Source organism: Labeo rohita, chromosome 4 (genome assembly GCF_022985175.1).
Source record: "Labeo rohita strain BAU-BD-2019 chromosome 4, IGBB_LRoh.1.0, whole genome shotgun sequence".
Classification (NCBI taxonomy): Eukaryota; Metazoa; Chordata; class Actinopteri; order Cypriniformes; family Cyprinidae; genus Labeo; species Labeo rohita.
Genome location: NC_066872.1, coordinates 23194794 through 23209638, shown reverse-complemented (window position 1 = coordinate 23209638; position 14845 = coordinate 23194794). Strand labels below are relative to the sequence as shown.

Below are 14845 nucleotides of genomic sequence, written 5' to 3'. Positions count from 1 at the left end.
TTTAACCAAAGTATATTATAGACTTTTCATTAAGACCTTAAAGAATCTTATCAACTTGTGGAAAATGGGCATCCGATGACCCCTTTAAGAAGACATTTGTCTCAAAATATATGTATCCATTTTAGCGATTCTCATTTGCTACTAAAATCTACAACATTTTAAAAAAAACATCAAATATCAGATCAAGTAAGCACAGAATCAACTTTGCGCTGCAGCCTGCGATCGCGTGAAGGATCAGACAAATTTGCATCTTGAAAAGCGAATGTTTTAGAAAGTTTTACACCACATTTTTGTGCCATCTAGTGGTTTATAGGAAAATAATATCAAAGGCACCTTTTACCCCGGGGCGCCTTTAGTCCTGTTGTACTGTACTAGAGAATACTGCTAACTGAACTTCATGCAGAATGACGGCAATAATTAGCTGAGTCCAGTACTTTGGAGATGATTCAGAACTTCCTGTGATTTCCTTTTAACATCCTGTACAGCTCTGCATAGCCAGAGCTAATTCTGCTGTTAATAGAAGAATTTTTTATTTTTTTTTTGTAAGTTCAAAGCCAACAGTTCAACTCTGCCAGGGGTTGAATGTAATATAGTCAGGGTTTTTGGTTGTGTTTATGTACTGATTGAGATATTGGCAGCAGCAGTATGTTAGCTTTGCCAAAAATGTTAAGAGCTCATAGTGTTTAGAAATGCCACCAACAGATAGTCTTTGATATTTAGATGCAAAAGAGGAAAAGATGACAAGGAATGTTTAAAGCTCTAGAGTATTGGCAGGAGGATGTGAAGATCAAACTGTTGCTGTCACTCTGATCTGATAAATGTCTACCTGATTTAAGACTGACGTCTACTGATCACTGGCGATGTGAGATTCACACATTTGTTTCACTTCTTGCAAGCGATATCTGTGTGATTCTTACAAAGCCTTTGAGGAAATTTCTTATTTCACTCCAAAATGATTAATAAAAAATATTTTTTTTCTCTTTATAATCATTATTTTTGTATTTATTTATTTTTTTCATGATAGCACAGTTTTCCCAGGTTTTAATCAACACCTTGGATATTTAACCAATATCCACCAGAAAATATAATAATTTTATTGAAATCAAATTTCATACACAAAAAAAAAACATTTTTTGTGAATTAGTAAAATATTTTATTGTGATTAATGTTATTATCTTGTAATTTAAAACATATATATATATATATATATATATTAATAAAATAATTTCCATTCAAGACATTAGGACAAATGCTAAATGTGCACATGAATGGTGCCTTTTAAAGCTACTCCTATTAGTGGAAATGTATATGTGTATTTGTGTGTGTTTGTCTTCTCTCAGTTCCATATCTTTATGTTCCTGACATCCACATTTTGTATACATATGTGTGTATGTGTGTGTTTTCTGAACCATCAGATTCACATAGATATTCCCCGGATGAGTCCGGAAAGTTTAGTTCTGCAGCCCAAGGTGACTGAGGTAAGAGGACAGTTGGGCCGCCCAGAGTCACGTCACATGCTTCTGTCCACCAACCACTCAAAAGCATGTCACTCAATCGGCATCCATCCATCTGTCTGTCTGTCTGTCTGTCAAACTGTCTGTCTGGTCAGCCAGCTGAGTCTTGAGCTCAAAATGTTTTGTTGGAAAGCATGTGTTAAGGTACACAGGAAGTAGAATACCAGAACAGGAGGTACAATTCAGCGAGGTTCTTCTCAGGCGCAGCCTCATACGACCAGGCTCGTTTCTCTCCGAGCTTTCTTGCTAGTCCGTTCTGTCCTAACCTGCTTGTGCTCCTCTTTTTGTGTCTCTTCCCTGCAGATTCACATTGACATACCGAGAACTAATCCTCTTATACCTCTCTTTCAACAAGCTTCTGTGCAAGAGGTGAGACGTTTGCACCACCCATTTTACTTAGCTTGACTCGTTCATCCTCACAAACTCACACCTAGCCTCAAGAAAACACAGTAAAGTAGTAAAGTAGTAGTTCTCCTCAGAATGAACATTCCGTCATCCTTTCGTTTCAGACCCATAAGATTTTATTTCCTCTATGTAACACAAGAGAAGTTCTGAATGTTGAGGCCAGTGTTTACAATGATTAGCAAATAAAGCTTTAAGTGATCAAAAACCACATGACTTCACCATAGAAAGATCATAAAAGTAATCTGAACGTAACATTGATTTGTGTGAGAGAATAGACCAAAATCTAGTCTAGTCTAAATGAGCAATTACTGTCTTATACAGTTAAAGTCAAAAGTTTACATACACCTTGCAGAATCTGTGAATTTTACCAAAATAAAAGGGTTCATACATCATACTTTTCACACTGAGGACAACTGAGGAACTCATATGCAACTAATACAGAAGGTTCAAACACTCACTGATTCTTCAGAAGGAAACACGATTGATTAAGAGCCAGGGGGGTTAAAAGTTTTGGAATTTGACAATCAAGGTAAATTTAATGTATTTTGTCTTCTGGGAAACATGTAAGTACGTTGTGTAGCTTCTGAAGGGAATACCACGACTGAGGTGAGTCCCTTGAGCAAGGCACCGATCCTCCAACTGCTCCTCGGGCGCCGCAGCGATAGCAGTATGGCTGCCCACTGCTCGGGGTGTGTGTTCACGGTGTGTGTGTGCGTGCTTGTTCACTACTCACTACTGTGCACTTGGATGGGTTAAATGCAGAGCACAAATTCCAAGTATGGGTCACCATACTTGGCCACATGTCACATCCTTTCCTTTCCTTTCCTAAATTAAAAAAAAAAAAAAAAAAAAAAAAAGATATTTATGCTAAATAAGAAAAATGTACATGTTCATTCTGTTCAAAAGTTTACACATCTGGCTCTTAATGCAGTGTGTTTCCTTCTGAAGAATCAGTGACCGTTTAAATGTTCTGTAATAGTTGCATATGAGTCCCTCCGTTGTTCTCAGTGTGAAAAGATGAATATACTTTTACTTTTTACTTTTTAATTGACACGAAAATATCTGAGTTACTTTTTTCAAGTAAGTAACACCTGTTACCTGTCCCCCCATTTATTGATTAAAAGCTCTCCTGTCCCCATGTTGAGAGAAGTCAGGATTACGATGTTAGCTCTAGAATAAATGTGAACATGCATTAATTCATCTCACTCACAAAAAACAGTAGTATTCCTCAGTATTCCTCAAAATAAATAAATAACAGTGAAATTCAACGCAAACCCACAATAATTTAGTATGTTAAGTAATACAAATATTCTTTATGCATTTAATATCATTTTATTAACCAATGTCTTTGCTGCCGACCAAAAATTACTCAAGATAATGTAACATTTGTTTTCCTTTTTTTTTTTTTTTTTTTTTTTTTATTGCTGAAGAGTTGATATTTTTTTCTTCTGCGGTCTACTATACAAATGTGAATTTAACTTTTCTCAAAGCCTGAGGCTTTTGGTGTGAAAAGTCTTTTACATTTGCCAAAAATAGAACTTTTTATATTAAAAACAAACAAGCAAGCCCTGCCCGGATTTAAAAAGTAACGCAAAAGTAAAGTAACACATTACTTTCCATAAAAAGTAACTAAGTAACGTAATTAGTTTTTTAGGGAGTAACTTAATATTGTTATGCATTACTTTTAAAAGTAACTAAACTAAAAATCTGTTTTTAAATGTATATTTAAATATATGCTAATAAAAAACAAACAAACAAATAAATAAATGAATATAGTGCACATCATATGGACCAATCTTTTTTAACTTATTATAAAACTGCATCGACGAAAGTGACCAGAGCTGTTATTTAAAACATTTTCTTCTGTTATGTTTAGAAGAAAATTTGTCATTTAGTTTTGAAATGGCATGAGATGAGTAGTGAGTATTTGAGAACTAATCCTTGAGAACTAATTCCTTTTTTAAACTTAGTTCAGTCACATTGAGCTATTGCTGCATTGATATCACATGATAGCTTGCAAAAATGTCTTGTAAGCCTCTAACAAAAAACTTTAATGAATTGCTGTGCTGTTTACTATTTAACTTAATTTTTTTTAGACATGCTGTCCTAGCGTTTTTGTAGGCGCACTTAACCGGACCCAACACAGCCTTGAATTGCCTATTCATATCACTAAATTTAGTGTCATGGGCTCGCTAGACATGAATTTCCTTTGAAAAGACAGGTGTGTCGATGCACTGTGGCCTCGAGCTAGATTCCTTCTTCTCCTTTTCCCCCGCTGTCTTTCAAAAATTATTTTGCATTTAAAAGTAGTATCAAAAAACATGTGGTGTTAAGAAAAGTATGGATGTGGCCTCCACTGTAGATGTCTCCTAACCAAATAAATGGATAATGTATTTGCTTCAGGCGCTTCAATACACTCCAGCTCGCTCATTGATTTCTGCTACGTGGTTTAGTGTCTAATTTCCACTATGTAATGGGCTTCTGGAGGAGAGCGAGATCTTGCCGTGACTACCTCGAGGAGAAGAGAGAAGATGGGAGGGTACAAGGGAGAAAAGAGGCAGGAGATGTCAGTTATGTGGAGAAACTCACATAACTTTACCAGTCTAAAGTTTTGATAAATGGAGCTTTGATCATAGAAAAGAACGCAGATGAGAATGCCGCAGCATTTGATAGACGGGATCCGGAATAAACGAGCGTGAGCTGCCTTGTACACATTTATTGTTTAGGGCTCAACGTGAGAGATGAGTTTATTTGGGGCTGACAGATACATTACACCCTGAAAGGAGCGCAGGAGATGTCAGTTGCATGAGTCAGACAGAAGAGAAGAGAAAGAGTCTTCCATTTTCCCTCTTGATTTAAGTCAAGCTTCATGCTTCCTTCCATTGAGGTGACAGCAAGGTGAGACAAAAAAAAAAGTCACCATCACTTTGAATTAAGGTGGTGCTTCCAAAAGGCAGGAATGTTGAAAGTCCCGCAAAAGTTCTTGGTTTTCACAGTCAAAAGTGTCAAGTTACTCCAAACTCAGACACAAAACTACAAGTATATTCATAAATGTGTTTAAATGTGTTTAAAATCATTAACATGATTTTGCCAAGTAGGACATATTCCTGGAACACAAAGGATTTTCAAAAGAAATTTTTTTTATTGTTAAATACTGAAATGGTTTATAACATTTAATATTTTGTAATGTTTTCTTAAATGTTTTAATTAATACAAAACCTTTTGAATATGAGGTTTAATTTTGCATTTTCATGTCTTAAAACTATTTTTGTAACACTTTAGTATAGAAACCAATTCTCACTATTAACTAGTTGCTTATTAGCATACCTATTATTAACACATTGGCTGTTTATTAGCATTCATAAACCACACATTCTGCATGACCATATGCATCCCTAATTCTACCCAATACCTGAACTTAACATCTGCCTTATTGACTATGAGTAAGCAGAAAATTAGAAGTTTAATGAGGCAAAAGTCATAGTTAATGGTTTGTTAATAGTGAAAATTAGCACAGTCTGTGTTAAACTCAATCATTAACTACATAAAATCTAACTAGCTACCCTGACTACTGACCCTAATACTGTTGGTAAGTCTGTTTAACCCGAAACCTCATTTCTAATTCCCTCAAATGCACCTGGAAGCTCTTACTTCCAAGTTGGCCATTCATTTTATGTCATGCATTCAAGTAAAATAAAATAATATTGATCAAAAGAAGAAAAGAAAAGAAAATAGGTGTTATTTTAAAATATTTTTTATTTTACGTTTATTTTTCAAATTATTTTTCAGTTTTGAAAACATTGGTTTCAGTTTTATTTATGCATGTCATCTAACCAAACATATATTTTTCATTTTATGAAAGAAACTGTGATTTACCTTACATTTGTTGACTGAAAGCTCCTTCGTACGCAACGCTTTAGTAATACTGAATAGGGCTGGACAATATGGCAAATCTCAATTTATTTTATTTATTTATTTATTTATTTTTAAATTAGTCAGCTTGAAACTACAGCATGATTCAAGTAACTTTTTCTTTATTGACCCTCTAGTTAATGGAAGTTCTATTCCAAATGCACCACTTATGAAGTTATCAATGTGATGTAAATGTTAACACCCGTAAACTATTATTAACTGTAAATGTTCTGTAAAAACAATTAACAGCAGCCTTTGGTCTGTCATCATGATGCAAAAAAAAAAAAAAAAAATCCAATTTAAAACAGTGTAACCATAAGTAGCTTATATTGGTACTCTTTCGATATATATGTCTTCTTGATTGTTTTTTTACATTAACCTTCCAATGCCACAACACTGCAAATTGGGTTTCTGATGTGAGTTTCTCACACTTTGAATACAACTTTGCATGGCCATTCGTGTGCTTAGAACTTGTAAATATCTTATTTCCATCTTTCCTTGAAGGCCACATTTGACAGGCTACACAAAACTTTCTTGTCAAAACCTCTAAAATCACAAGTGATGTCTTTGAAACATCCAAACCCAGCTCTAAGGCAGTGCTAACACTAATGCTAACCAGTGTTGCCAACGCTGTTGCTGCGGGTTGTTTTTCATGTTCGTGGGCTGAAGCGACCCCGATAACGTAACATTTAGCTCCCTGAATGCGATTTTTAATGGGGTACCCCCCTCAAACGCGATTAGGTTACTTTTGGACTAGTTTCGAGTCGCAATTTGAGCGGGTTTTGTTGTGAAAACCTGGCAACCCTGACGTTAACCCTAAAATCTGATTGTTCAATAGCAGTGTTATTCCAGAACTCACAATTATGCAAATCCAGGAACGCATTCTACTTGGCAAACCACAAATAAAGAAAGAGGCCTATCTAATAATAAATATGCACACAGTTACTTGTAATTTCTCACCTTGCTGTCTGTGCTATTGAATGTTGTGATGTTAATGATTAAAAAGCTCAGAAGGCTTAATTGATTTTCTTAATTGATTGCTGGCTGGGGGTGGCTGATCCCACTGTGTCTCTAATTAAATCCGTTTGAGTGACCTTGTACGCTCAAATTCTACTACTAACAGTTTTCATGTTGTATTGCATGAATCAGTATATCAATATCTGCTACTTTCAAATGTTGAAAATGTATATTCTGATATCTTCTTTTGCTGCTTTTTACTAGATCTTTGAGCGGATATTGTTCATCTGGGCAATACGGCATCCAGCAAGTGGCTACGTACAGGGCATCAACGACCTTGTCACACCCTTCTTCGTTGTTTATGTTTTCGAGTATATTGGTAAGTCAATAAACCTTTTATAATATGAGATATTAAAGTCTCATAGTTATATATGAGGCCATGGCAGACTCCTAAAACAGCACAGCTGTGTGAAGTCACTAGTTTTTCTGTTCTTTGCTTTTGGTATTAAGTCAGCGTGGTTGTTTTACCAGCTGAGATATGCCCATTGGCATGAATTTTAATGGCAAATCATAATTTCATAATATTTGTCATACCCTGCCCCTTTAAGGAGGATCTTTAGTTTCTTTGTCAGATTCAGTCGTTGTGATTGTTCCCAATGTCTTTCATTTTCTTGACCTTTACACCTTTAAGTGCTTGATTTCCAGTAGACTAAATGGGTTGTCCAGAATAATGATTGTGAAGGGCCCAGAGGGACTCTTCCAATGGGCTCATGAGACAGTAATAACCTGAACCACGCAATGAACAAGGGCGGCTCTATTGACGCACTCAATAGATGGAGGATGGGGGTCTTGTCCCCAGGCTCTGCAGTTGTTGTCATCCGTGGGGATACATTTTTTCTGGGTCATTTGACCTTGTCTAATCCTGAAGAATCAAAGCCCCACTTTGTTTTTACAAGTTCCATCCAATTTGTCCTTCAGGCCAGAAACACACTCTACACAAGTACACAAATGCTTTCCGTGACAGCGGTTGACCTGAAAGAGAACGGTTACATCGCATCACTGCTAATTAGCATACATTTCTGCTCAACTTTGTTGCATTGCCAACAGTTGCGGTTGCTCATGTCGCAACAAATCACAGACTCCTTTGAGAGTGAGTGACTTCTGGGTGCTTTGTAACACCAAATCGCTATCAGCATGAACGCTCCTTCCTGAATTGCATTGTAAACTTTTGTTGATGCAGTGCTGTTCATATTTGAGAATGTGTATCTGACACTTGAGCACTGAAGTTAGTTTACACACAAATTCATTTTGTCATTTACTCGTCCTAATGTCATTCCAAATCCATCCCATCCAAAACCGAGGTTTCTGTCCTGTTTACACAACTAAAACTTTCACACGTTTAAAGTACAAGAAGTACGTTTATAAGTAATTATAAAAAAGTAATCATAAATGTAATCCATATGAATCGTGCTGTTTAATGCAATTCTTCTGAAGAGACAATCGCTTTATATGATAAATGTAATCATTGCTCAACATACCACTATAGTTATCATGTGGTAAACATGGAAGCACAACTATACTTGTTTGACATGAAAGAACAAAACTCATTGGTTCTTGTGTGTCAAGTTAGCACTTTTGCGCTTCCGTTTACCATATTTTATGAGTAATACACTACCAGTCAAAAGTTTTTGAACAGTAAGATTTGTATTACTTTTTAAATAATTATTTTTTGCTCACCAAGCCTGCATTTATTTGATACGAAATGCACCAAAAGCAGTAATATTGTGAAATATTTTTACTATTTAATATAACTGCTTTCTATTTGAATATATTTTAAAATGTAATTTATTCCTTTGATCAAAGCTACATTTTCAGCAACATTACTCCAGTGTTCAGTGTCACATGATCCTTCAGAAATCTTTTTAATATGCTGATTTGCCCTTTAAGAAACACTTATTATTGTTATTATTATTATTATTATTATTATTATTATCATCATCATCATTTTAAAGCTTTTGTAACATACTCTATACCATTCAAAAGCTTGGAGTCAGTTTTTTTTTTCTGGGAAAGAAATTATAGAAATTAATACATTAATTTAGTAATGATGCTTTAAATTTTGATGATAAAGACATTTAAAATGTTACAAAAGATTTATATTTCAGATAAATGCTGTACTTCTGAACTTTTTATTCATCACAGAAAACTGAAAAATTCTACTCAGCTGTTTTCAACATACTACTACTACTACTAATAATAATAATAATTATTATTATTATTATAATGTTTTTGAGCTGCAAATAAGAATATTAGAATGATTAAATTTTTAAACACATTCAAATAGAAAACAGTTATTTTAAATTGTAAAAATATTTCAAAATGTTTATATTTCAAAAAAAGAAATAAAAATCTTACTGTTCAAAAACTTTTGACTGGTAGTGTCCGTTATGTGCATTGATCAGTCTTTATATGTAAATAAAGGCCAAAACTATTATTTATTTATTTATTTATTTTTCATCATATAAAGTGATTGTTTATCTTTGGAAGACTTGGATAAAATAGCTTAATTCATATGAAATAGACTTACAATTACTCTATGAATAATTTGATAATAAAAGTGTCCAAATTTTTGGTTGGACAAGTAAAATTTCTTCATTTGTGTTCAGAAGAGGAACAAATGTCTTATGGGTCTGGAACAACAGTAAATTATGAGAAAATGATAACAGAATATTCATTTTTGTGTGAACTAAGCTTTACTTGCATACTAACATGGTTTTATGGAGCATGGTTCGTGCATAGGCCATTAAAATGGTGAATAACATCCTGTCATCAGACATTCTGCAGTGATATTTCTTAGTTTCGATGCACCATTTGTTATTTCCTTTCTTGTTTTCTCCCAACACAGTTTCTGGCTGTTCTCATGGCAAATGAGATGCTTAATTGTTCCTTCTCTGAAAGGCATACTTTATTTCTGTTTTGTATGCCTCTGTTTGTATACACTGTGTACATTTGTCAAAAGACAATGACAGTGCCTTAAGAAGACTCCTGTTCTCCTATGATAAAGATGTTTTGGAGAACTCTCTCTCCTCAGTGTGTGCAGAGAAAAGTTTGGTGGAAAATGTACCTGCACCAACTTCCTCAGCAATTTATTTCCTACAACTCCACCCGGCGCAATAAGGCATGGTGCCATGTGTGACAGATACTCATTCAAAGTGTGCTATGTGGGCCAAGTGCTGACTGCTGAGGGCAAGTAGTAGCAAAATATCACGGCTTCACTCTGACAAGAGACCCATATCCATCAATGCCTGTGCAACGGCACATGCCCAAAAATCACTACATGTCTATAGTGTTTGGAAAGCTACTTTAAATTATGAGGAGCGTAGATACTGTTTTAGAACAGTTCAACTACAGTCAGAACATGAATTACGGATCACCTACGGATGAATAGTTCATACAAAAATGAACATTCTTCCATTGTTTACTTACCTTCATGTTAGGCTACATTTATACTAGTGTGTTTTTGTTGTAAAACACATAACTTCTGCTACAGTTACGCCTGTTGTTTGCATTACTGCGGGTCAAAAACGGAGACTTTCGAAAATGCTGTAGACCCCATTTTAGTTTGAAAACTCTGGGGTTGCTTTTTTAGTGTAAACTGACCAAAACAGAGACTTTTGAAAACAATGGTGTTGCTGCCCACATTTGCTCTGTGTATCCTTGACAACCATAACAATAACAATAACATCATGATCATTGTTGTACCCATAGATAAGTATAGGTAGATTCCCTATTCGACCGCTCCAAGCATGTAGACATGTCTGCCATCTAAATAATAGGGAATCTACCTATACATATCTATGGTTGACCTGCATGAATGGTCATGTGACCTGCGTTTTCGGTTGTGTAGTGTAGACAGAGATAGTTTCTGAAACGCAGTGAAAATGCTAGTGTAGACAAGGATTGTTTTCATTTTAAAATGAAAACCCACTAGTGTAAACAGGACCTTATTCTACACCGTTATGATGACTGTGAAACACAGAAATAATTTGACTGTTATTCAGTTACAGTAAAATGGGACTGAATCTTTTACACTTCAAAATACTTTGACTTGTGCACTTTGTGCATCTTCCATGTCTTTTGAATCATAAAGCATTCTAGTCGGAATTCTAGTCATTATCCACAGAGAAACTTGACATTGCTGTAGCTCTCTTTGATGGGTTCGTAAATAGTAATTATGACTGATTTATGAATAAATCTTTTGAGTCAGATTTCTCTTCTACAAATTTTGGTTTAACTTTTCTGATCCTCTCATTGTAGTTAAAGGGGTCATCGGATGCAAGGTTCACTTTTACATGTTGTTTGAACATTAATGTGTGTTGGCAGTGTATGTACACATCTACCTTATAATGATGTTTTTAATTAATCTGTAAAAATAATATCCCCTTTTTCAAATCGAGCCATTCTCAGATGCCTGTCAGTGTGGCGTCACACTGACAGAGGCCACTCCCACGGTAGTTGATTGACATGAGCATCTTACCTCAGAGCCGCCCTACATCAGCTGTAACAGTCCGACCTCCATTGTTTCAATGCCGGAGCTGGGATGTAAGTTAGACAAGAATATCTCAGATTGAGCGATTGAGGTGTTGTGTTGCTGGATGTAATAATGAACATAGTGTCGTATTTACTTCCAACATCTGAGCCGCTAAAGGTGCAGTGGATTGCGTTTGTTCATGAAGGGAATGCACCTCCCGATCTACATAAATGCGTCTATGTTCACGCAAATCATTCGTGATCCAGTTTTACCTACAGCAGAAGTGAGTATAAGGTTTTTTTTTTATGAATCTCTGCAATCACCTTTCCTAATAACTTGCTAGTTAGCAAGTTTCACGGCTAAACACGTTAAATGTGGCTAAAGTAAACAATCTCTCAGAGCGTAGATGAGCTCGTCACTCCACAGAGAGAAGAGAAGGGCGGAGTGAGCAGAGCTAATTTGCATTTAAAGGAACAATCCATCAGAATGAGTTGATTTTTGCAGAGCTCATTTTGACAAGGTAAAAAGGGTGTCGTTTTACACTACATTTTACACTACACTACAAAATGGGCATCTGATGACCCCTTTAAAGACTTACAGAAGGGAAGATGACCATGAAATGGACAAAAATGAACTGGCACTTAAAACTATGATTTGTTTCTAAAACATGCACACTGAACTCTCAATGAAACGGGCAAGTTTATAATCTAATTTATAAATAATAAACCTTTTAAACATTATTAAAAGTACACACTGAGTGACTGTCATCTTTGTTATGGAATCTGCTTGTTGGTTCGCAGTTTTAACGTACGTGTTTGCCTTTATTTTCAAGATCTGAGGTAAACTATCTATTGTTGCTTTCAATATGGCTATGAAAGTCACACAAAATGATATTAAAAACTCATATTAGACATTTATAACTTGGAGTAAAGCACATGATCAGTACTTGAGATTATCATTTTCATAGCCACAACGTTGCAGAAATTGAAATCGTTTCTTAAATAGAAACTTTGTGTGTCGTGTCTGGTTAGGATAAAAATTTGGGAAGGATGCCTTTTATTGCATGTCGCAGCATTGTGTGTAGTTAGAACACTGTGTTACAGGTTTGAAATGACATGAAGGATGAGTTCATCATGACCGGAATTTTCATTTTTCACAGCTACTTTAAATTAGTTCTTCCCCAACACTGTTAGTCTAAAATTCTCTGGATCAGAGAATAAGCCTTTATTTAAACTGAATGAAATGCACCCATACATTCCTTTTAGCAGAATTATGTTATTTCTTTAAGCCACAGATTGTTCTTGATTCCTGCTTTAAAAAATGTATGATGACAGGGCTAAATTAGGGGCCAGTTAGTGCTTTGGCTGAGTGTACATTGCTGTTAGGGCATTGCATTATTAAACAATCATTTTCATTATGCCTGTAAATAAATGCAAGAGGAGACAGGAAAAAAGCTTCATTGGGCTTTTCTGTCCTTGTTTTGAGAGCTTTCGAAATATATTTGAATACAATTTGCTCGCAACAAATGAAATTGCTAATCTGCTTTGTGAGTTCTTCTACTTTGAGGGCCAAGGCCTGATGGAAGAAAAAGCAAACTGAAGTTAAATTCAATCCTATTGATTTTTATTGATTGCGCTAGTAGGAAGGCTGCAGGGAGCCCTACTCATGGTAGTCAAACTATTGTACAGGAAGGAAAAGTTTTTGCAGCTTTTGATTGCTTGAGTAGTTTTACAGAGCCATCAGCATCAATTCTAACCCACATTCATGGTTCTTCTGGCCAAGAAAAAAAGGCAGCTTTGACTCGAAGAAATTGACTCACAATGCAAAGCAAGAAAATACATTAAGTATTAGGAGTCCTTTTTTTTTTGCTGTTATCACAGTATTATCGAAATCAGCCGATAATGGCTTTAAATGTAAATATCGGCATCGCCCCGATATGAAAAGTTATGCAGATATGTCTTGCCGATAAGAGGAATAGCTCACGTGCTCACGGAGTGCTAGCGATTAGTCCACGGCAGCAGTGTTGCTCCTTTATGAAGCAAAGTTTTGCCTGAATGATGATTAGATTCACTGGTTTGGATCATTGCATTTAGTCTGAGAATGCACATACAAAATGAGGCGTTCGGTGTGTGATAGAGTAAACAGTAATAGCATGCGCAGTGGCGGCAGCAGCGGCAGCCTCCCCCCCGGGTCCTAATGCCTGTTCGGAAAGAAGTTTTAATTCCGTAGGGGGCGCTGTGGGCCTACTTCTAATAAAATGTAAGTAAAATACACAAATAACATTTAGACTGTTTCTGATTATATAAAGCTGTAATTGAAATCATAAGTATGTTTTCTTTTAAAGGTCAGAAGCTATAGCTTACATGAATAAAAAAAAAAAAAAAAAAAAAATTGTAAACACTTGTAAATTAATTTCATATGTACTGATTTATTCATTAATGTGTAAAATGTTATATAGTTTTAAACAAATTATGAGCTCTAAAAGATTTTCAGTATTTTTACAACTCTTTTTAGGCCATCTACAGATGTTAAGTCTACTGTCATTTATAAAATAAATTATTGTTTATTTAATTCTAACATGTTCTTGTTAAAAACTAACCAAAATTAAAACTTATTTGTTTATAATTTTCGCACAGGAGAGACTTGGTGTTGTTTCTAAACAAAAGGAAATATATCGGTATCGGCATCTGTTATCAGCCAAAACGAGTTAAAAATTATCGGCAATATCGTGCATCCTTACTTTGCACACAACTACTTCATAAATTTTAGTAAAATGCTAAATAAACTCCAAATAAACTTTATTACTTTACAGAAACAGTTGAGATTAATTACAAATAGAAAATGGGTTTTTGCATTTGTACAGTGCATGCTTTGTCCTCTATAGCCAGCTATCGGATGATCAAAAGTAAAAACCAGGTTAGCATTTTTCACATTAACATGGTTAAAATAAAGTTAATTATGATTAACTTAAAAATGGCTGCCCCGACGATCGGGTCAAACGGTTCTTAGAACGGTCAGTTGTGTTTCCAACTGAGCCTGGCACGGCACGGCACAGCGCGATTACAAACCGTTCTCGGCTCGGAATTCTTGGCACGGTCTAACAATTCTTAGACAACCGTGCCAAACCGTACTGATCTGTGTGCTAAGCGAAAACACGCTATTTAAACAAACTGCCAAGTAAACAACTACGCTGCATTCATAGCTCATGCTTTAATACTGTCAATAAATGTGGTATTTTTAGAAAGATATTTTACCTTCTGTGTCCGTCTCCATTGGCATGCATATCCCCTCAGCATCTGTTGGAAACATTATACCTGTCGTCGCCTTCTATTTATTTTATTTTTTGCGCCAAGGGTTGTGTGCTTTTTTTCTGTTATTTAATAAAGTAAATATCAGATAAAATATCTGATAATCTGATCATCGTCCATATCGCTGTTTACATTACAATTGCGTTACCAATGCAATGACTGACGCATTTGTATTTACATCCCAAAGAGTTCTGTTATCAGCACCACAGTGGATAATG

The 14845-nt window shown here is 35.4% G+C and overlaps 1 protein-coding gene across 2 annotated transcripts in view; it reads left to right on the top strand.

The window, feature by feature from the left end:
- The window catches only part of tbc1d22a (TBC1 domain family, member 22a), a 153815-nt gene that overhangs the window by 38831 nt on the left and 100139 nt on the right, over nucleotides 1-14845 (top strand). Inside the window, exons 7-8 of one of the 2 annotated variants that reach the window (XM_051107327.1) lie at nucleotides 1818-1883; nucleotides 7053-7167. In XM_051107327.1, the coding sequence (XP_050963284.1) occupies nucleotides 1818-1883; nucleotides 7053-7167 (181 nt within the window). Of the gene's footprint in view, nucleotides 1-1415; nucleotides 1479-1817; nucleotides 1884-7052; nucleotides 7168-14845 lie in introns of both variants that reach the window. The other variant, XM_051107328.1, reaches the window with a different exon arrangement.